Source organism: Carassius gibelio, chromosome B20 (genome assembly GCF_023724105.1).
Source record: "Carassius gibelio isolate Cgi1373 ecotype wild population from Czech Republic chromosome B20, carGib1.2-hapl.c, whole genome shotgun sequence".
Lineage (NCBI taxonomy): Eukaryota > Metazoa > Chordata > Actinopteri > Cypriniformes > Cyprinidae > Carassius > Carassius gibelio.
The window spans coordinates 2069436-2091929 of record NC_068415.1 but is presented as its reverse complement, the minus strand read 5'-3'; the positions used below and the strand labels follow the sequence as shown (position 1 = coordinate 2091929).

At 33.5% G+C, this 22494-nt stretch overlaps 3 protein-coding genes across 3 annotated transcripts in view; all 3 read right to left on the bottom strand.

The window, feature by feature from the left end:
- Positions 1 to 13173, bottom strand: part of disp1 (dispatched homolog 1 (Drosophila)) — a 55269-nt gene extending 42096 nt beyond the window's left edge. The window contains exon 1 of the mRNA XM_052586530.1: positions 13020 to 13173. The gene's annotated coding sequence lies outside the window, so the exon portion shown is untranslated. The remainder of the gene's footprint in view (positions 1 to 13019) is intronic.
- Positions 13174 to 17041: 3868 nt separating this feature from the next.
- LOC127984055 (uncharacterized) lies at positions 17042 to 19325 on the bottom strand. The gene is made up of 2 exons (XM_052586527.1): positions 19139 to 19325; positions 17042 to 17647 (listed from the first exon to the last, which is right to left on the bottom strand). The coding sequence occupies exons 1-2, from the start codon at positions 19278 to 19280 to the stop codon at positions 17175 to 17177; spliced, it is 615 nt and encodes a 204-aa protein (XP_052442487.1). The 5' UTR covers positions 19281 to 19325; the 3' UTR covers positions 17042 to 17174.
- A 134-nt stretch (positions 19326 to 19459) lies between these two features.
- On the bottom strand, positions 19460 to 22447 carry LOC127984056 (protein FAM177B). The gene is made up of 5 exons (XM_052586528.1): positions 22301 to 22447; positions 21567 to 21704; positions 21415 to 21481; positions 20441 to 20535; positions 19460 to 20200 (listed from the first exon to the last, which is right to left on the bottom strand). Exons 1-5 carry the CDS (start codon positions 22394 to 22396, stop codon positions 20024 to 20026), a joined length of 573 nt encoding a protein of 190 aa, XP_052442488.1. The 5' UTR covers positions 22397 to 22447; the 3' UTR covers positions 19460 to 20023.
- Between the last annotated feature and the right edge of the window lie 47 nt (positions 22448 to 22494).

The following is a 22494-nucleotide window of genomic DNA, read 5'->3' as shown; positions in this document are numbered from 1 at the left end:
CAGTTAATAAACATTTCTTATAGACAATAAGGCTACTAATAATTAAAATAAACAAATATGCAAACGAACCAATCATTTTTTCTTAAAGAAAATAATTTCTGTTTCAGGCACATTAATAATTTAAACTAAATAAATACTACTTTTAGAAAATGAAACTAGTTTAGAACTATGAATAACAACAGAAAAAAGAAAAAATATATATTAAAAAAATAAATATACAAAAATAAAATTAAGCCTATTTTAGGACCATTAAAACTTTAAATTAAACTTTTGTAAATTTTTTTACAGAAAATAAGCCTATTTAAGGGTCATTAATAATTAAAATAAAAAATATGCAAACAAAACCAAATGTTTTTTTCTAACAGAAAATAATCCCTATTTCTGGATCACTTATAATTTAAACTGAATAAATACTTCTTATAGTTCTTCTTTTAATTAAATAAATGAATTAATATTTCTTATCAAAAGCATGTTTTAGGACCATTAACAATAAATAAATAAATACATTTCCTACAGAACCTGAAGACTATTTTAGTACCATTAATCTGGAACAATCTTCATTAATCTAGTGTATTTTAAGATAATTAAACCATTTTAATAAATAAAGATTCTAATAGACCATTAAGTTTATTTAGAATCAGTAATCATTTCAAATAAAAACATATTTTAATATAAAATTAAGCATAGGATAAAACTTAAAAATAAACAAAAACAAATAAACATACAAAGAAACAAAGTAAATAATGAAAAAATATTCTTTGTTGTTATTATAGAAAATTAAACCCATTTTAGAACTAATTATTGTGATTAAATATTTCTAAGAAATATTTCTTTAAAAAAATATACAATTTTAAATAAATACATACATTTCTTAACGAAAATGAAGCACATTTTAGGACCAATTTTAATAAATAAATAATTATTTCTTATAGACAATTAAACTTATTAGGATCAGTAATCATTTTAAATAAATAAATAAATATTTATAGATAATTAAGTATGTAGTAGAATTAATGATAAAAAATAATAAAATAAACATATTAGCAAACAAATAAATACATATTTTCTTACAAGAAATCAAGCTTATTTTAGGACCAATATTAATTTTCAATAAATACATGATTGGGGGGTTTGGACAATTACATTTTTCTTTAAAAAAATCTCATTGCAAATATAAAAGGCACTACAAACTGTAAGCTGTGAAGTATTAATGCCTAGATTATCATGTATCAGTATTTCTTGTTCTTTAATAGAGTTGCACTTTGCAGTGTGTGTGCTGCCTCTAGAGGAGCTGAAGTCAACAGCTTCTCTTTCAGCTCTACTGATAAAAGCCATTCACATCAAACCAGAAAGTATATTTCTAGCCTAAGAAATGCATGCTGTAAAGTCTGGAAAAACTAAAGAATAGCACTGAAGCTTCAGGAATGACACAAGCCACACTGTTTAATTGAAACATGAGATCTTCCCAGGACTAATGCATTAGTCTGACTTCAGACTTCAGGCCTTACTGACTCTTGCAAATGCATATATAGAAAATTAAGCCTATCTTAAGACAAATCATATATATATATATATATATATATATATATATATATATATATATATATATATATATATATATATATATATATTTTTTTTTTTTTTTTTTTTTACTGCTGTCAAAATGATTGAGATTCATTGTATAGAAAATAAGTTTTGTTTACATAATATGTGTGTACTGTTTATATAAATACACACACACATGCATGCATGTATTTCAGAAAAATATGTTGTTTATATATATTAAATATATATATGTAATAATTATATGATTATAAATATAGATGTAAATATTTTCAAAATATATACTGTATGTGTGTATTTATATATACATAATAAATATACACAGAACACAAACATATATTATGTAAAATTATTTTTTTACATTTTTTATGCAATTATTTGTGATAATATATTAGCACTAATATATATATATTCTTATATGAAATGAAGCCTATTTTAGGACAGTTGTTTCATTTACTAAATTATATATTTTCTTAAAGAACATCAAGCCTATTTTAGAAAGAATAACATCTTTCAATAAATAAATGAATAAATAAACATTTATAGAGAAAGAAGCCTATTTTAGGACTGTTAATCATTTTAAATGATAATAATTAAATACTATATTTACTTATATGACAAATCCTTTTTTTGAGAATAATATTATTTTAACACAAATAAATAAATGTCATTTTTTTCTATAGAAAAGACACATAGTTTAAATTATGTGTTGATTAATTTGCATATTTTTTCCCCATAAATTGGTTTGGATAAATGCATCTGCTAAATGCATAAAGATAAAAGTTAAACTCACTCATACATTTAAAAAAAAAGGTTTAAGTAGTATATTTTAAGAAGGTATTCGCATGCATCAGCATTCACACAGCTTTGCATGCATGCATATAAGAGTATATTTCTGAAGACAACTCATTTCAGTCCTTTTTCATTCCTGACTGAGAAAGCCCGGGACGTTTGGTCTGTGTCCGTCTTTCCAGATCTTTCCTCTGCTTAGTGTCAGGCTAATGATCTCTCCAAGCGGTCCGCACCAGAATCTGACAGGATTTAGAGGGGAAACGAAAAGCACTCCCGACGCTGGCTAGCAAATACGACTTGCATTTGCACATTTGTCCAATTTATCTCATTGAATTAAGGGTGCAGACTTTTGGACGCTGCAGCGAGACCTTGAGTAGAGCCATCCGTCTCCAAGACATCAGCTGAAAACATGATAAATGTGAACAGGTTGTGCAAGGAAGCCGAGTTTGCAGGATCAGACGTCCTGAAGAGATCCTGAGCTGAATGCAATCAGGACAACGGCTTCTTCATCTCATGCTAAATTTAGTTTGAGCAGGTACATACTGACCGATGAAATGCACTTCAGACTTCAGGCCTTTCAATTGATCAAATAATAATCAACAAAAGCTGAATATATATTTAGAATGTCTCGGTTTTGAAAAGTGTTTTAGAACAGGGTTATTATCGTTAACTAAAAACAAAACTATTTAAAACATTTTTGGTAACTGAAACAGGGTTTACAGTAAAAATTACTAAATGCTAACTTAAATTATATTTATATTTTATATGACATAAATCTTATTTTAGGACCAATAATATAAAAAAATAATAATAAATAAATAAATAAATAAATAAATATATAAATCGAAAAATAAGCCTATTTTAAGATTGTAATAAATAAAAAATAATTTTAATAAATGCTAACTTAAAACAAAATATACAATTTAACTAATTTTATTTAACTTATTTTACCTAGTTGCCAATGCAACATTTCTATGTATAAAAATGTATAAAAAAATGTACTAAATAAAGTCATATATTTAAAGAAGAATAATGATAAAAACACACAACAAAATTACTAAAACTTTAACAGAATTTTTAATGAAAACTGAAAAAATTGAAAATATGAATACAAACAGAGAATTGAACAAAATAAAAACACTGAACTGAGATAAAGCTGAAATAAAATATATAACTGATGAAAAAAAAAACTAAACAAAAATACTAAAAAAAATCCAAAAATTACTAAACAGAAGAAAAAAAAAACTAAAACTGAAATTAAAATATAATCAAGCTAAACAGTTGAAATATTATTTATATATATATATATATATATATATATATATATATATATATATATATATATATATATATATATATATATATATATATATATATATATATATAATTGAACTGTAAATTGGAATTTATGCATGTATCTAAAATGATTTATGGTCTTAAATTAGGATTAATTTCTTTAACAAGAAAAGAAAGTAATGTTTTTATTTAAAAATTGAAAAAATATATTTATTTAATAAAAATGTTTATGTATATTTTTATATATTTTTAATATTTTTTAGCAAGAAAATGCTTATTCAAACTTCTTAATTATAGTTTAAGATGAAAATAGTAAATAAAAGCTAATTGAAAATATGAATGAACGCTATAACTTTAAAAAGTATTTTAGTAGCTACTAAAGAACGTTTATTAATAATACCAAAACAACATGAAAACAAGTGTTATGAAACTAATTCTGCTTCAGTAATGTGGGAAGCTAAAGTTTAATCAGCAAAATCAGCAGGAATCTTCGTCTCGCTCAGCTTTCATTTCTGAGCTCAGTACACCTGGATGACATTTTTCCCATTTTTCTTCCCTCCGGGAAAGAACATGTTTTGTAGCAATAGTCAAACAGAAACCTCCAGCCGTATTTCACAATAATGCGCTCTGACAACTCTATCCAGCCCGGTGACATTTGGGGGGGGGGATAAAAAAAAAAGTGGAACTAATACACAACATCTGTTTGTGCTGAAGGCCTCGGTTCTATCAGTGACAGCTGTGCGACTGACGGACGGAGAGAGGACAGTCTGTGATATTTCACAGAGGACTTCTGAAGCACGTCACATGCTAGTGATTTCTCCCGTTCAGAGGAAGCACTTCCAATTACCTCGAGCGTAAAGTCATACGTGTATGTGATAAATATCCATATTCTTTTTGAAAGAAATCAATAGTTGGAATCAGCAAGGATGCATTGATTTGATCAAATGCATGTAAGAAATTTAAATGTTAGATAAAAATGTCAACTCAATGACGAGGAGCACTAAAATTACAAAACAAAACCTGAAAGAAAATATCGTTACTAAAATCTATAAATGTTAACTAAACTATAAATCGAAATTTATTTATTTATAAATTATCAATAGTCCTAAAATAAGTTTCATTTGAATAAGAGCTTTATTTGATATATGTATACATTTATTTATACATTTAAAATGTATAGATTGAATTGCTTAATTTCCTATGTTTATTTGTTGTTTTTAATTAGTAATGGTCCTAAAATAAGCTTCATTTTCTAGAAGAAATTTTTTTTATAAATGTATTTTAAATTCTTAATAGTATTAAATATATATAAATATGTTAACATGTTTTTTTTACATGTATTTAAAATTATTAATGGTTTTAAAATATCAAAACATCAATAAAAACTACAATCATTTATAAAGAAGTATACATGCATATAGAGAGAGAGATAAGAGTTCACTTTATTATATTACAGGTGCTGCGCATATAATTAGAATATCATCAAAAAGTTGATTTCACTAATTCCATTCAAAAAGTGAAACTTGTATATTATATTCATTCATTACACACAGACGGATATATTTCAAATGTTTATTTCTTTTAATTTTGATGTTTATAACTGACAACTGAGGAAAATCCCAAATTCAGTATTTCAGAAAATTAGAATATTGTGAAAAGGTTCAATATTGGAGACACCTGGTGCCACGCTCTAATCAGCTAATTAACTCAAAACACCTGAAAAGGACTTTAAATGGTCTCTCAGTCTAGTTCTGTAGGCTACACAATCATGGGGAAGACTGCTGACTTGACCATTGTCCAAAAGACAACCATTTACACCTTGCACAAGGAGAACAAGACACTAAAGGTCATTGCAAAAGAGGCTGGCTGTTCACAGAGCTCTGTGTCCAGCTCTGTGACATTAATGTGTCCACATTAATAGAGAGGTGACGGGAAGGAAAAGATGTGGTAGATAAGTGTACAAGCAATAGGGATAACCACACCCTGGAGAGGATTGTGAAACAAAACCCATTCAAAAATGTGGGGGAGATTCACAAAGAGTGGACTGCAGCTGGAGTCAGTGCTTCAAGAACCACTACACACAGACGAATACAAGACATGGGTTTCAGCTTCGCATTCCTTGTGTCAAGACACTCTTGAACAACAGACAGCGTCAGAAGCGTCTCGCTTCAAAAAGGACTGGACTGCTGCTGAGTGGACCACAGTTATGTTCTCTGATGAAAGTAAATTCTGCATTTCCTTTGGAGATCAGGGTCCCAGAGTCTGGAGGAAGAGAGGAGAGGCACACAATCCACGTTGCTTGAGGTCCAGTGTAAAGTTTCCACAGTCAGTGATGGTTTGGGGTGCCATGTCATCTGCTGGTGTTGGTCCACTGTGTTTTCTGAGGTCCGAGGTCAACACAGTCGTATACCAGGAAGTTTTAGAGCACTTCATGCTTCCTGCTGCTGACCAACTTTATGGAGATGCAGATTTCATTTTCCAACATTACTTGCACCTGCACACAGTGCCAAATCTACCAGTACCTGGTTTAAGGACCATGGTATCCCTGTACTTAACTGGGCAGCAAACTCGCCTGACCTTAACCCCATAGAAAATCTATTGTGAAGAGGAAGATGTGATATACCAGACCCAGGAATGCAGAAGAGCTGAAGGCCACTATCAGAGACACCTGGTCTCTCATAACACCTGAGCAGTGCCACAGACTGATCGACTCCATGCCACACCGCACTGCTGCAGTCATTCAGACAAAAGGAGCCCAGACTAAGTATTGAGTGCTGTACATGCTCATACTTTTCATTTGACCAAGATTACTAAAAATCCTTTCTTTGCATTGGTCTTAAGTAATATTGTAATTTTCTGAAATACTGAATTTGGGATTTTCCTTTTTGTTAGTTGTCAGTTATAATCTAGGGATGCACGATATTGGATTTTGGCCGATATTCGATATGCCGATATTTTCTAAATAATTTTGGCCGATGCCGATACCGATATCGATATATATACAAATATATACTGATATATTTACAAATATATACTGATATATTTAAACTTTAATTTTACTGAAGAGAAATCCATGTATCTCTTCTGTACTGATTCTACCATAAATTTATTATTTTACAAATGTAGACAGACATTCACATCTGCAAAACAGGTCAATTATTTCACTTGGAGAATATCGGTTTGGCTCATCGGCAGAAATATTCATATCGGCCGATACCGATAATGGTCATTTTAAGCTTTTATCGGCCGATACCGATGTTGTGCCGATATTATCGTGCATCCCTATTATAATCATCAAAATTAAAAGAAATAAACATTTGAAATATATCACTCTCTGTGTAATGAATGAATATAATATACAAGTTTCACTTTTTGAATGGAATTAGTGAAATAAACTTTTTGATGATATTCTAATTATATGTCCAGCACCTGTTTATTTACAAATTTTATATATTAATATAAATGTACACTGCCATTCAAAAGTTTGAGATCAGTGAGATTTTGTGTTTTTTTTTTCCTCTTATGCTCATCAAGACTTTGATAATCAAAAATATAAAAAAAACTGTAATATTTTAATTTGTAATATCTGTCTTCTTTTTTAAGCTTAATCAACTGTTTCCAATTAACCATCTGTTTCCAACATTGATTATAAATCATCACATTATTCTGATTTCTGAAGATCATGTGACACTGAAGACTGGAGGAAATAAACGATATTTTAAAGTATATTAAAATAGAAAACTGTTATTTTAAATAATTCAACAATGAGATTCTGCAGGGTCATTAATTGGGATATCATATCTAACCCTGAAATCGAACCCTCATTCGTGGTCTTCTCAAGAAAACTGTGGCTAATGACTAATTTCCTCTTTATTTGGCCATTTAATTGCCAGTGTTTGGGTTGCATTTGTAACTCAATCTGATTCTACGAGCTGTTACTACAAGCAAAGGTCAAAGTGACATCATCCAGGGTCAAACCTGCTTCCAGTGACCCGTGTCTGGACTGATTTCACCCATGAGCTCAGAAGAGAGTTACCGCATCAAACTGACATATTCTGTGGCTGATTCAATCAGTTCCGTCATTCATTATCTAAACATGCAAGTGAGCACAGAAAGTGTGTACAATTTAACTATTCGCTCCTGGAGCCAAATTGAGATCCCAATATCTCCGGAACTGAACAGTATAAGGCCTTAAAAATGGACATATCAAATGAAAAGTTTGTAAAGAACCAGAATCTAAAAAGAAATTAAGATCGCTTTAATGCATCTTGAGTAACAGGCATGCAAACTTTGGAAAAAGGATATTTGTGTCACTCAGAAAGGTATGTTCTATGCAATGGTTTTGATACAGGGAAACAAGATACATTTGTTTTTTTAACCTCTTTAAAAGAATTGTGCAAAGTGAACCATATTTGGTTTCTGACCACTAAAAGTGTGTCAAATTTAACTCATATCCCCATATCTCTGGAATTTAATAATACAGGGCCTTGAAAATGGACATACCAAACGAAAAAAATCTCAGGTAGCAACCACTAAAGAGGTATTATGAGAACTTCAAAACTTCTTGAGTAACAGGCATGCAAACTTCGGAAAATACATAGTTTTGTCAATCAGTCGGGTATGTTCTACACAGTTGTTGTGATAGAGAGAAACAAGACACATTTCAAGTTGAAACTCCATTGTTCTTCAGAAATTCCTCTTTAAAACAAAAAGGACCGATATTTTTGACCACTGAAAAAGTCTAAACTGTACTCATGGAGCCACACGACGATATCTCTGGAACTGATTCATACAGAGCCTTAAAAATTGGTGTACCAAAAGAAATGTTTGTTAAGAACAAGAATCTAAAAGAAAATTAAGATGTCTTCAATGCATCTTGAGTTACAGGCATGCAAACCTTTGGTGGGGTGACTAAAAGTGATTTTTTTTTTTTTTAAACTGCCACTATTGGCATATAATGAAACAAAGATGGCTGAAGTCAACAGATTTTGAGCTCCCAATCCCTGTGTGAAAATAACAATGCTGCCAAAATCAAAAACTGAAACCTGGTTGATTTGCTAAAGTGACCCAGAAGCGGCGATCTGATGACACAACACAACACTAATGTGATTTCACACACGTTCAGGTCCAAGCTATAAATCGGCTGGCCGTCCTTACCACCAGCGCTCAAGACCACTCGCAGAAGTGTCTCCAAAGAGTCGTGATGAGATAAAGTCCTTGGCTCTGCTAGAATCACTCAGTGTATGAGGGACAAGGGGAAAATGAGACACTTTCAAAGTGTTTGCATGTAGGTTCTAAATTATTAAACTAACTCTGCAGCAGAAGAGAAGAATGTATGCTTGGACTTATTTCTGTCCCGATCGCTTTTACAGCCTCTTATCATGAAAGCCCAGAGTTAACAGGACAACATCTGTTTTCCTTATTGATTTTTATTCCTCTTGGAGCACATACTGTGCAAGCGGAAAGAGAAATCCAGCCAGTCATCGCCAGAATCAGCGCTCGCTCCGGCCAACGAAGAGGGACACGAGTGACAAATCACCAGGGCTGAATCTGGATATTAGATTTCAAGCTCTTTGTGTTGGTTGCCAGTGTTTACTGTCATCCAGGGTAAAGAGCAAATAAAAGCAAAAACACATTTGAGGCTCATATAATCGGCCCGTCTGCCAATATTTCACATTCAGACTTTACCCTTGACTCGGCACCCTCTTGTGGAGGAATCATGCGTGAATCTGACCCAAAACATGTCCAGTTCACAATTCACAAAGAAAACTAAAACTACAACATTAGAATTCATATTTCTCAAAGAAGCCTTTTGTAGAACCATTAGGAGCTTTTTCACTGCTATACTGCCATGATAATTAAACACCTCCCTACCATCATCTCTAACATTTATATACTGCATGCTTTCTGTCAATTGTACACACACACACATTTTAAATGTATTAATAGAACATAATTCATTTTATACAGTAGGTGTGTGTTTAAATATTGTTTGTGCTATAATGCACAAACAAATAATGAATAATAATTAGTTATGCTCTAAAAGCACAAAAGCAGTCTGAAATCTCTGGGGTGTATTTGGAGCAATAGCCAACAATACATTTATTGCATGGGTCAAAATTTTCAATTTTTCTTTTATGCCAAAAATCATTAGGATATTAAATAAAGATAATGTTCCGTGAATGTATTTTGTAAATTTCCTACCGTAAATATATTACAACTTTTTTGATTAGTAATATGCATTGCTAAGAACTTCATCTGAACATCTTTAAAGGGACAATAAGTAACTTTTTAGGTATTTTATTATCTAAAATCAATATTTTTATTCATTAATATGCCCTCAATGGTGTACAAATACCTATGCCAATGTTTAAACTAATCCTCGTAAATGAAGAATTTATTATCTTTATATACATGGGACGGGTAGGTCGACGGAGGCTTCCATGTAGTTCCGCCATCTTGCAAAACTATAATAGCAGAGAGGGACAAAAAGTACTAAGCCAACGCGTTTCCACAGCGCGTTTTCGGTCAGAGCCAGAAACGCAGGTGCAGAGCAGTGAGAGGCGCTTGAAACTGCACCGGCAAGTTTAAAAGTCTGGATTGAATTCTTATTATGGACCATACATATGCCGCGCCACAGGAGAAGAAAACATCGTCGCCAAAACAGTCAAAAATAGAACGTAAAAGGAAACGTGACCTTAGATTACAGAAAACAAGAGTTAATGTCGGGGAAGCTTTTTCTAGGTGGAAAGAGCTAATGCTGGATAAAGATTTCAAAAGAGACGCTGAAGTGGCCAGTTTTCTTCTCGACAGGTAAGTCAGTGTTACAATCTATATTACAATATTTTTTTTATATCTAACAATGCACATTATTCAGAAAATATAACGAATAAAGAAGACATAACTACTATATAATACATAACTTTCATGTTTTCCACAGTCAGTAATTCATACTGTAACATTCGTTTGTTAGTTGTCATGTTGCTGTTTGTTTGAAATAACACACCTGTTTACCTGAAGGAAAACTCGACGAAGTGCTATTAGAAGACATCCTGTCAAAGCTTTTTGGTACATATCGCCTACCGTAGATGCAACGCGCATTTGAAAAAGCGAGGCACTGGAGAGCAAAATTAGTTTGAATGCAAAATACAATTTCACCACTAGATGGGAGTAATTCCTACTTAGTGTCCCTTTAAAGATGATTTTCTCAATATTTAGATTTTTTTAGCTCCCCTCAGATTCCAGAAGTTGTAACACAGACCAATATTGTCCAATACTAATAAACCACACATCAGTGGAGAGATGATTTATTCAGCTTTCAGGTGATGCATAAATCTCAATTTAAAAAAATTCCCCCTTAAGACTGGTTTTGTGTTCCAGGGTCACAAAAGTGTTTAATTGTCATGTCAACATTGTAATGACTTCCTTAAAGTCCTTAAACAGGCCTTTTGTCATAAAAAATATCATAATATTTTTGGTGTTATTATGACTTGAGCTTGAGAATCTCAAATCTGAGAAGCAAGACTCGATGCTCATCTCGCAATATTAAAAAGAAAAGCAAAATCAATGCTCTGTACCGTTACAGTCCATGATTTATTCTTAACTGGGCCTGTACTGTGACCGAAAACTGTTTTCTATATAAAAAAGCGTATACAGTATTTTGCGGGGAAAATAAAAGGTTTTCTCTCTATGTTACTCTTACGTTTGGCTGCTTTTAGGCTTGAGGGAAAAAATCATTTTGTCAACTTCAGTTAAATTCCCATTTGATTGCGAGCCCCTGGCAGCGTCTGGCCAGCTCTATAACAGCACGTACACGGAGATAAACACTTCCATGTTTAGAGGGGAACAGCTCTGGGAAACATGGCTGAACTTTCAGCACCGACCCTCTCGGACACATATTCTCATTTTTCTGATGAAGTATTACAGCAAACAATGGAGGGAATAAATCAGTGACCAGGTGCACAGAGATGAGCTGGACTGAACTCATTCAGACACTGTATATCAGCCGGAGAGGACACTTCAACAGCAAGGGAAGAGACCAGTCTGGGTCAGCAGCTAGTCAAACAGCACCACATCAGAGGACAGATGAGACACACACTACTCCAATACATCCCTGAGCAGAAGGGGTAACAAATCATGTTACAGTTTGCATTTACGCGTTTGGCAGACACTTTTATTCAAAGTGACGTACAAAAGAGGAACAAAAGCTCTTAATGAGTTTGGACTCATAAACAGCCATATCTGATTAAATTAGAAACATAACTCATATATACATTTCCATGACATTTCAAAGCTTGTAAATTACAATGTTACATTTCCAAGTTTTTCAAAAAAGAGATTACACTTCATCACAATAGAATAGAATAGAAAAAGAAATTATATTGATAAATGATCATGATTATGCTGATATATTTATAAAAGCAATGAAAATAGTGTCATAAAAATGCAAAAACTTCATAGTTTTAAAAAACTATTTTATTTTAATGTCATAGAGAGAAAAATATTGTTTATAATTTATTTATTTTCTTTGCTTGGGGTAAAATATGTTCTACATGTTTTACACTCTTAGACAGCATAAATTCATCAAAATAATATTTTGCATATAGAAAAATAAAAAATCCAACAAATGACAATTTATTAATTATTATAATTTTATAATATTATAATTTCCACATTTGTTTTTTTTTACAGTTTAATATATACATATATATACATGATACATAATGCTTAATTGAATTTTATATAATGACAATCAAAAATATACTTTTGAGTACATACTCAGGTATTTTGGTGAAACATGATTAAATATGAAACTATTAAACAATTACACATTTTAGAACGGAGCATAAAACGATACAATTATCATTGTATCATTGAATCTCAATGTGATCTGCTCGTTTTTGACAGGTTTTGCACTCTTTGACAAACAATGATGATAATAAAGACCTTAATGTAGGGACACATGTATGTTAAAGCATGGGGGGGGGTCACTGCAACAGTTTTCTCTGGTGGGAAGAGTACACACACACACACACACACAATCCTGCATAACAATACTGAGCAGCGCATCCCTCCTCAACACAAGCATCTCATCTATTCACGACTAACACACACACACACACACACACAAGCCAGCACACAGTCACACAACATACAAAACCAAAACGTGCCGATGACACTGAAAAGTTGTGCCCTAACACTCGCAGCACATTTTCCGTCCACCACAAGCTGAACACAAGACAGCAGAGAGAGAGAAGCGCGGCGCTCGCACTGATTTCCAGACGCGCCTGCGTCATAAAGGACAGACCGCACGTCATAACGGATCAGAGATACAAAGTAACAGCGGCGGCGCGCCAAATGTATCTTACCTCAGTGCGAGCTCGAGCGCGTCTGGCAGCTTTCTAGCGTCGAAACTCGCGGATAATGTGAGACGAGGCAGGTTGGTTGACTGCTCGGGTGGGAAGGTGGGAAAGAACTACAGGAAGTGAGGGGCAGATCCAGAGAACATTCAGTCAGGACCTGCGCAGATCAGCCGGACACTACACTACACTCCGGCCGTGTCGCAAATAACACACTGCGTACTACACGTGCCATCTTAGAAGTACGGAATACAAAAAGCACAGTATGCATAGTATTTTGAATGCATTTCCTGTACTATAATTAATAAAGACCTTTTTGATGTAGGCCTATTAGTTTACGGAATAGTGTACAGTATATACTGCATACTACATACTATTTTCCTAAATACATCAGAATGCTACACATTGGATTTAAAAAAAAATGTTTAAAACAATTGTTTTATCTTAGAAGGCAGCACAGTTAATATTACCATAAATACTAACCAGTATTTTAGACAGATACATGTTTTTTATATTATAGTTTTTACGTATGAATATTTTTGCATACAAGCTTAAAAGAAATTAATAAACTTTTTATTAAATATTTTTTAGTGGTTTGTGGGATATTAGAGGTTAAATGTAATAAGATTTGATTACGCTAGGAATTTTAAAGGGGGGGTGAAATGCTCGTTTTCACTCAATATCCTGTTAATCTTGAGTACCTATAGAGTAGTACTGCATCCTTCATAACTCCAAAAAGTCTTTAGTTTTATTATATTCATAAGAGAAAGATAGTCTGTACCGATTTTTCCCGGAAAAACACGACCGCCTGGAGGCTTGATGTGTGGGCGGAGCTAAAGAATCACGAGCGCCAGTAGGCTTTTGCGTTGAGCGCGTCTGGAAGCTGTGACATTATCGTGAGGAAAAAAACATCCAAAACAAACCATGGCTAACAGTCAGATTCAGCGTATATTTATGATCCAGAATCAGATCCCAAGGCTGAAACTGAATGAGAGCAGCAGCGGCTCGAATCCGGGTCTCCGATGGGAGGCGGACGCACTAACAAGGAGGCAGAGATATTTGAAGCAGTTTTACTCACCGCCTGCGGTTCCAACACATGATCGTGACCCTTTTTCGTTGGGATTGCTTCATCCTTAAGAAATAAACGATACGCAAATCCGTCGTCAAATTGGGCATTGTTTGTAAAACAAGCATTTTAGAAATGCAGGGAACAAACACAAACACTTGCACAACTCCGTTGATGCTCTGTAAAAATAAACTCCATCCACTGGTCCCTTAATGCTGTTTTTTTTTTTTTTTGTAATCTGTGCAGGGTTGTCTTGCCCTGGCAACCAAAAACACACTTCTTTTGTGACTTTTCGCGACGCTCTCGCTCTGATCAGTGAAGTCTGTTGTGCTCTCAGTGCTGTGCTATTGAGAATGAGGAGTCACGTGCCGATTTGGGTTGATTTGGGAGGGGTCTGAGCCGGTCGGCCCTGATGGCAGGATACGCTATCTGTTGCCAGGGGCAATGCCTTCAGAACTTCACAGAGGCGAGACTAAACATTTCAGAGCGCTTTCATTTTTGCGCATTTATTTTGTCGGCGGAACAGATCGAGACGGATCTACGAATACGCGAAAGAAAAGGAAGAAAGTAAAGCAATGCAAAAACATAAGGCGAAAGAAAGGGGACCTAACAGGAACAAGTTCACACCAAGCGTAAAACAGCTGTGTTTGGAGAAGCTCTCAGCCAGCTCCCTGCAGCGGCACAGAGACCTGAACAATTTACCTCTGTGCACACATATGGACATTGGGAATTATATTGTTTACGATGTAAGTCAATTTGCATTCACGCTGTTAATGGCTTTAATCTAACCAGGACATTTACATCTCGCAATCACACATTTAACTACCCAAGCTAACCCAGAACTGGTTTGTCCACTTTGCAGCCCCCAACAAAAAAAACCTGGTACAGTATGTGTCATTGGGTTAAAATCAAATTATAACTAAACATACACAGCTTTAGCCTACATCAAAATATGTTGCAAACGTTCGTATACATTGAACATCTCGTTACAATCTAGTGTTCATTCGCAGTTAATTACTTTGTCATTTTGGTCAAGAAGTGCAGTCTAAATGCAATGTAATTACAATACACTAAAACGCATGTGAATAAACTTACTTTGGCCAGTACAACACTGTTGTCATCACCTGCTGTAGATGGACCCAACCACAACAGAAAGCCTCGTAACTTTCCAAAGACTTGTGACTTTTAAACTCCTGCATTGTGTAGTAACTTAAACCAAAAACAATATAATTCACAATGTCCATATGTGTGCATGGAGGTAAATGGTCCAGGTCTCTGTGCCGCTTGAGAGCTTCTCCAAATACCGCTGTTTTGCGCTTGGTGTAACCTAAAAAAACTGTATTCAATTGTTCCTATGTTTTCCATATGTATCGTGTGAGGTACTGGAGCAGTTTTTAACGCAGCAGTAACTTCCAGGCATGGTAAAACAGTGCAGAATTGCGAGAACCTTCTTAACAACACATGTAAACAATTCTGTTTCGCCGCCGGTATCCTTCCAACGTGGCGGAGACCGTGATATCGAGGGAGGGGCTTTGTGCTATGACGACAACTTCTCATTCTCAATACGGGAGCGCGCTCTTCCAGCAGAAGTGCCCTCAGGACCCATATAAGGAAATTCCGCTCCATTAACGTCACACAGAGCCATACTCGAAAAAAACTTTCCAAAACTTGTGACAAACTGGAAGGAGTATTTTGGGAAAAGAAATACTCCTTCAAACGTACAACTTAATTTTTGAAACTTTGTCCATGTTTAGCATGGGAATCCAACTCTTTAACAGTGTAAAAAACTCAGTATGCATGAAATAGCATTTCACCCCCCCTTTAAAATGATAGATGATTACAATAAATTATATATTAAATATAAAATATTATAATATTTAATAGTTCAGGTCAAAAATATATACTTACATAGTATCAGGTTGATAAAGGTATCAGGGTGCATAATAAGTCTTTGTCCGAAATTCTTATCTGAAATTTTCACATGTTAAAAAATAAATATGGCTTTGTGTTTTTTGTGTTTCAATCACATTTACACACACTGCCTCCAAAACTTCCGTCCGTCATAAAAACTATTTGGACCAGGTATGATTTTCTGCATTTTCACATACATAACATTTTGATAGGAAAGGATGACGAAAAAAAAAACTTTTCAGGTGAAATTTTTTGTTGTTATTATTTGCATTTTAGTTAAAAGTGTTACAAAAATGTTTTGTATATTTTTGGAAAATCCTGATGGCTCACTATAGACTAGGGTTATTACAGTTAATTAAAATAAAATAAAAAACTATTAATTAATTTACTGAAATGTTAATTGTACTGAAAACTAAAATTATATACATAAAAACTATGTAGACAGCAAAAAACCTACAAAAAATGTCAAAAACAAAATTTCTAAAATTAAAATGTTAAATTTGAAAACGAATTGAAATATTAATATTAAATTAAATATTATAAAAATTATAATAATTTAAATAATAATATAAACAAAAGTTAGAAAGTATATATAAATATATATACACTTTTTAACTTTTGTTTATATTAATATTTAATTTATCTTAATTATATTAAAATAATACTACAAGCTCTCTCTCTTGAAACCAACACGGAAATGACTAAAACAGCAGAAAAAAATATATATACGTTTACAGCCTGCTACAAAAAAAGATTTTGGTCTATATAGCTCATTTTGCAACTGTGAGGGGGTGAATTTCTTTCATAACTTAAAATTAGATTAAGCCTTAAAGTTCTGCATAATTAAGGGCGTGGCCACTTGAGTGACAGGTGGATTGCTGCTGTGTTCACCACCGTCGAACTAAGCCCCGCCTCTTTGCTCATGTTCGATTACCTGGGAGTGTCGTGCTGCCACAAACAATGCACCCAAAATTAATGTTTTAGCACTCAATCTTTTTGAGACGCAGCTTCATAAGAGTAATACGTATATTTCCAGACACAATCATCACTCTCGTAGTGCACATGTCTGTTTAATCACTGATCTCCAACATCTACTAACATTGGTACAATATGTTATCAATGTTAAAAAACACGCGGTGGATAGAATTCCAATAAAAGATAGAAAAATATTAAGAAACTATGGAACATCACTTAAACTCGGCCTCATACAACAGCTGGTGAATTTTTAATTTGACGGCGCTCTTCTTGGCGTAAGGCAGCCGTCTGAGATAAGGCAGTAAACTAAACAAGAACATCTCGTCCTCCAAGTCCTCGTTGGCCTCCATCTGCCACTTCCTCTTGCGTCCCGAACCCTGCGATCCCGACGCGGAGTAGTGTGAGGATGCGTCCAGCATCCCGTGATCGCCCTCAAAGTCCTGCACGCCGAACGCAGAGTTCCCGTCCGCCGGGCTCTCGTCCTCCTTGTCCTCTTCGTCTCGGTCCTCCTCGGGCTCGTCGCTGGCCAGCGATCGGGACTGGATGAAGGGCGTCAGGAATGACATCTGCCAGCTGTACTTCCAGCTGCGGTGGGACGTTCCCGAGGCTCGCCGGCGCTGCTCCGCACGCTTGTCTTTAATGAACATGTCCCGCAGACTCTTCCATCTCCTGCGACAGTCCTCTTCTGCACACAGACACAACAAACACCGCTGAAGACATGCATGATGTGATGCACACTCAACTCAATATTACTGTTTGTAAGCATATGCATACTTGATGCACCTAACAATAAAGTTAATGATAATCGATAAACAGTGATTTTCGCATGTGCACATTTAATATTAATTACCTAAGGGCATTTTGCAATGGTCAGTAAATAATAATTTAAAAATACAAATAATATCATTAAAAATGCATGGCACAATAATCAATAAAGTATGCGTAAAAATAATAAAATAAACAATAAAATTTACGTTATGCAGGATTTAAGTATGTGTATACTTAATCAAATTAAAAACAAATATTGCAAAAATCAATCAATAGTGATTTAAGCATATATATATATATTAATTATATAAACATTTAACTAATAACATTAACGCATTTCAAACTAATAAATAAACTGTGATTTAAGCCATTTTCATTAATAATATAATTAACTATCAATCTTTCAATTATTTATGTGTAGTAATTTAATCACATCTATATTTAATTCATAATATAATTAACAATACATTTTACAATAATCAATAGATATTGATTTATGCATATTGATTAAAAACAATAAATCTTCCAATTAGTAATTTATGCACATGTATATTTTATAAAAAATAATTTTACAAAAATCAATAAAGATTTAATCAATTATAATTATTTCTTATACATCTATATCAAAACTATATCTATATCAAATATATATACATGCATATTAGTTAAATATATAAACATTTTACAATTAGAAAGTTGTGAATTAAGTATATTCATTACATGATTAACAACAAATCTTACAATTATCAACAAGTAGCAATTTAAGCACGAGTACATTTAATTTTAATTACATAAATGAAATATTGAACAATAATACAAATTTCTTGCATGGAGAATTATTTGTATTTTATTTTTTATTTTACAACATGTACCAGTAAATATGTACAAAATTTCCAGCATATTTAAGCATGTATTTTGCAAATTATGTCTAAATTGATACACATACATCATCGAAAGAGCATGCATGCGTGTGCATCATAAAAATAAGTATGTCAAACTTGTTTTTCTCATTATTTTAACTATGCAAAACCAAATCTGACTGATGCATCTTTGGTAAAAGTTATCGCTTTGAGCATCCAAACAGAATTCAGCAGTAAACCAGAGCACAAACTCAATAAACTTTCCCTGAAATCAAATCCCACTTACTGTACACATCACCAAACTCAAAATAACTCACGTTTGGGTACAGTTAAGTGTCATATCTCTCCGATTAACCCATCCAATGCATTTTAAATTCAAATACGCGTTCTGTTAGTTCTATGATGAAATGCAAACAGCATTCATTATATATAAATTAATTTTCAAACCTGGATTCCTGTTAGCCTAACTCTGAAACAAGCTAACAGCACACAGCTGCAGTTGTTTAGTAAGCAACAAACCTCTTGAGAAACCGCGACTCTTTACTTACCAGGAATTTCTACTTGCAGACTCACGGCTCTCCATGCTTTAGCTTTTCTAGAAACGTCTTTATATGAATTTATTGTAGAATTGTATAACTCAGGATAGTCGGACACCGCTGCTATTAACCTCTCCTCCATTGTTTTTAGCATTGGGCGGCAAGTTGTGCAAGAGATGAGCGGTTGTTCCGGTAGAGGGCGCTGTGGGGCTAAAATTCATAATTCTCATTGGGTTCTATTCAAAATTCATCAGTTTTTTTTATTATTATTAAGGGGGATTTTTTTAAACAATGTATAATCTTTTTACTTTATTATTTATACGAATTACTATGGGCTTCACACATTAGAAATCTACCTTAGAGGATTCGCTATATTTTTATATTAAAAATTAATCTCTAGTTAGCAAAAACGGCTATGATTGGTTCATTTTGACCAGCGCTGAGAAATGTAACATTTACCACGTGACAATTCCGCACGCCTTACGTCGCTAGGGTAAATTACGCTTAAACAACAGCACCGAGATACTTTAATATATATTCAATTTAAAATGTATTTAAAATATTAGAAACACGATTTAGAGCCAACGTACCTGACCAGTCAGAAATAACAGACCCCGCCCGTTTTAAGCAAGTAGCGAGAGATCTGCGCATGCGCACCCTTCGGTCACATCTTCGCATTACCGAAGTGCAAGCCGGGAAATGTAGTATGCGTAAGCGGCCTAAATTTGAATAAGGGCTGCTTAACTTTAAATCTAAAAGATTAACTAACAATGACAATTCTGGACATGGAAGAACCAAAGTTTTTTATTTGTGTATCAGAAATACCTTCAATGCTTAGTGTGACATTTATAAATTAAACAAGTAAATAAAATAAAAAATTTAAAAAATCACAATCCATTATTCATAAGAGTTGTATCCTTCATTCTGCTCCCCTTTATATCGTAGTGTTTCTTCCAGCTCCTGCACATTTGTAGCTCCATACTGTGTGTTTTTGCTTGCTATTTTTGACAGGTTAATTATCTCTTCATCATTCACACCGGTGCTTGCGGATAAAACTTCTCCTTCTGTTTCATTCTGCACAAACAAAACACTCACAGTTACACAGTTAACCATTTATAAACCATTTAACAATCCTGACATTTCACATGAACTATTTCTATTTTCTAGGACAGGCCTCTTGTGTCTTCAAATTAAAAGCTCTTTGAGACTTCATTATTAGCTCTTCAGATTTGTGTTTTGGTTTTGGAGAAATTAAAAAAAAGCTTTAATTCTAACTTTGATAAGAGTATTGCTGAAAGTTTTAGGAAATTATACCTTATGTTGTCTTTGATACTGGTCAACAGCGTACTGATATTTGGCAGTATTCAGACCCAGCAAACCAGCCATTTTCTCTCCAAGAAAATCACAAACTACAGAGAAATTAAGTCACAGTGAGTTATATGAATAAATACAATATTTCTAATGTAAATGCAGAGTTTAACACACTGTTGTACATTAGCATTTCTGTATTATCATACTTATACAAGTAAGCTATGAAGCTCAGAATTTGTATATATATATATAGTATATATAGAGCAGTGCTTTTTTTTTTCCAAATATTAAACATATTTTCGAGTCGGATTAAAGCGTTTACATGCTTAATTTTTTCTTGTTAAACTGATTATTTTAGGTCCACACTATCATTTAATTCGAATCAAGCTAAATGGGATTGTTTGTTGCGTTTCCATGAAACAGTTAATCAGTCGTCAATTCTTATTAAAGGAATATTTGTGTGCATGTAAATGTATATTGAACTCTGACATGAAAGTTTGTTTAGTCGTTGAAAGACCATTAATATGAAAGAAACCGCAACAACAATATCCTTTCATTAATGTCATATTAAAATCACACAATCAAAATCTGTGACCCAAGACCATGAGGGTCAATTTTTGAGACGTCATCTAAAAGCTGAATAAGTCAACTTTCCTTTGATGTATGGTTTGTTAGAATAGAACAATATTTGAAAATCTGGAATCTGAGGGAGCAAAAAACTCTAAATATTGAGAAAAGCATCTTTAAAATCGTCCAGATGAAGTTTTAAGCAATGCATATTACTGATCAAAAATTAAGTTTTGATATATTTAGGGTGAGATGTATAAAATATTTATATATTATATTTTAAATTTTTTTTTTGGTATAAAATAAAAATCTATAATGTTTACCCATGCAATGTACTGTTGTCTATTGCTACAAAATAGAGACTTAAGACAGGTTTTGTGACACATATAGACCATACGTGTTTTTCTTACGCAGTAAGGATTTCCTCAAAATCAGTGTTCCCCAAAACCGAGAATAATCCTTCCATGTCCAGGTTCCCTAAAAAATGAAATATAAAAAAGCTTTGGTTGTTTTCATACCCGATTGATATGATTCTAATACTGAGTGGATCGTGGACACTGACCGGGTCAGAAACACTGGGCGCTTGATGAAGCTGATGCTGTGCCTCCTCTTCCTCGCTGTCCTCCTCCTCTGTCAGAGTCTCTCCACTAGAGAAATGAATCACCTTCACCTCTCGGGGACTGACGTCTCTCAGCGCCTCCTGGACATCAGTCATTACGATCAAAACTACACTTTTCTGCTGACACATGAAGCTACATTTGTTTTATTTTCAACTTTCATTTTCAGATATGTGAAAACATATGCATCACAAGAGCATTTAATCATCGTTTAGCATGCTCCAAAAATATTTATTCCTAAATTGAAGACGTATGCATTTAAATTCCACATAAAAAATAGTTATCTAACATAAAATAAGAATCCTAATGTGATATTTGTCAGTCAAAGAGTTAAGATTTCTGCACTCAAAAAAAAAAAAAAAAGTTGCATTTATTTGATTTTAAGTAAACATTTTCAAAATGCATTTATATAAGTTGCTTAGAATCAGCATGAATCTTTTTACTTAGAAAATGTATTTTATTCAGTTTAAAAGTATGATAGCATTCAGTTTATTAGCACTAGAACAGAAAAGCTGGGCTGTTGTATTCTCTGTATTATCAGACTGGATGGATGTATTTACCAAAGGCACGTGCTGCAATAAGTCTGTGCATGCATTAAATAAAGGCTTGGTTAAAAGCACAAAATGCAGAATGACAAAAGAGATACAGACAGCTGATCTAATGTTAATAAAACACTTACGTCTGTGTGCATGCTGTGAGGTGCTCCTCTGAACGTCTCCACAGAAATCCTCAAATAATGAGCAGTTTCCTTCACCATCACAGGAGGAAGTGTCATGCACACGGATGTTATCTCAAGTCGGTCCAGGACACATCAACTACATATTTGCTGACGTATATATCTTGATATACTTGTACTGCCAGTATTGTAAAACC

Excerpts from the sequence above, each read along its gene's own strand:
- LOC127984055 (XM_052586527.1), bottom strand. The coding sequence starts at position 19,280 with ATGCTAAAAACAATGGAGGAGAGGTTAATAGCAGCGGTGTCCGACTAT. Across the intron at positions 17,648-19,138 it reads TCTGCAAGTAGAAATTCCTG|AAGAGGACTGTCGCAGGAGA; the intron begins GTAAGTAAAGAG and ends GTCTGTGTGCAG.
- LOC127984056 (XM_052586528.1), bottom strand. The coding sequence starts at position 22,396 with ATGACACTTCCTCCTGTGATGGTGAAGGAAACTGCTCATTATTTGAGG. Across the intron at positions 20,536-21,414 it reads TTTGAGGAAATCCTTACTGC|TTTGTGATTTTCTTGGAGAG; the intron begins GTAAGAAAAACA and ends ATTTCTCTGTAG. Across the intron at positions 20,201-20,440 it reads AGTATCAAAGACAACATAAG|AATGAAACAGAAGGAGAAGT; the intron begins GTATAATTTCCT and ends TTGTTTGTGCAG.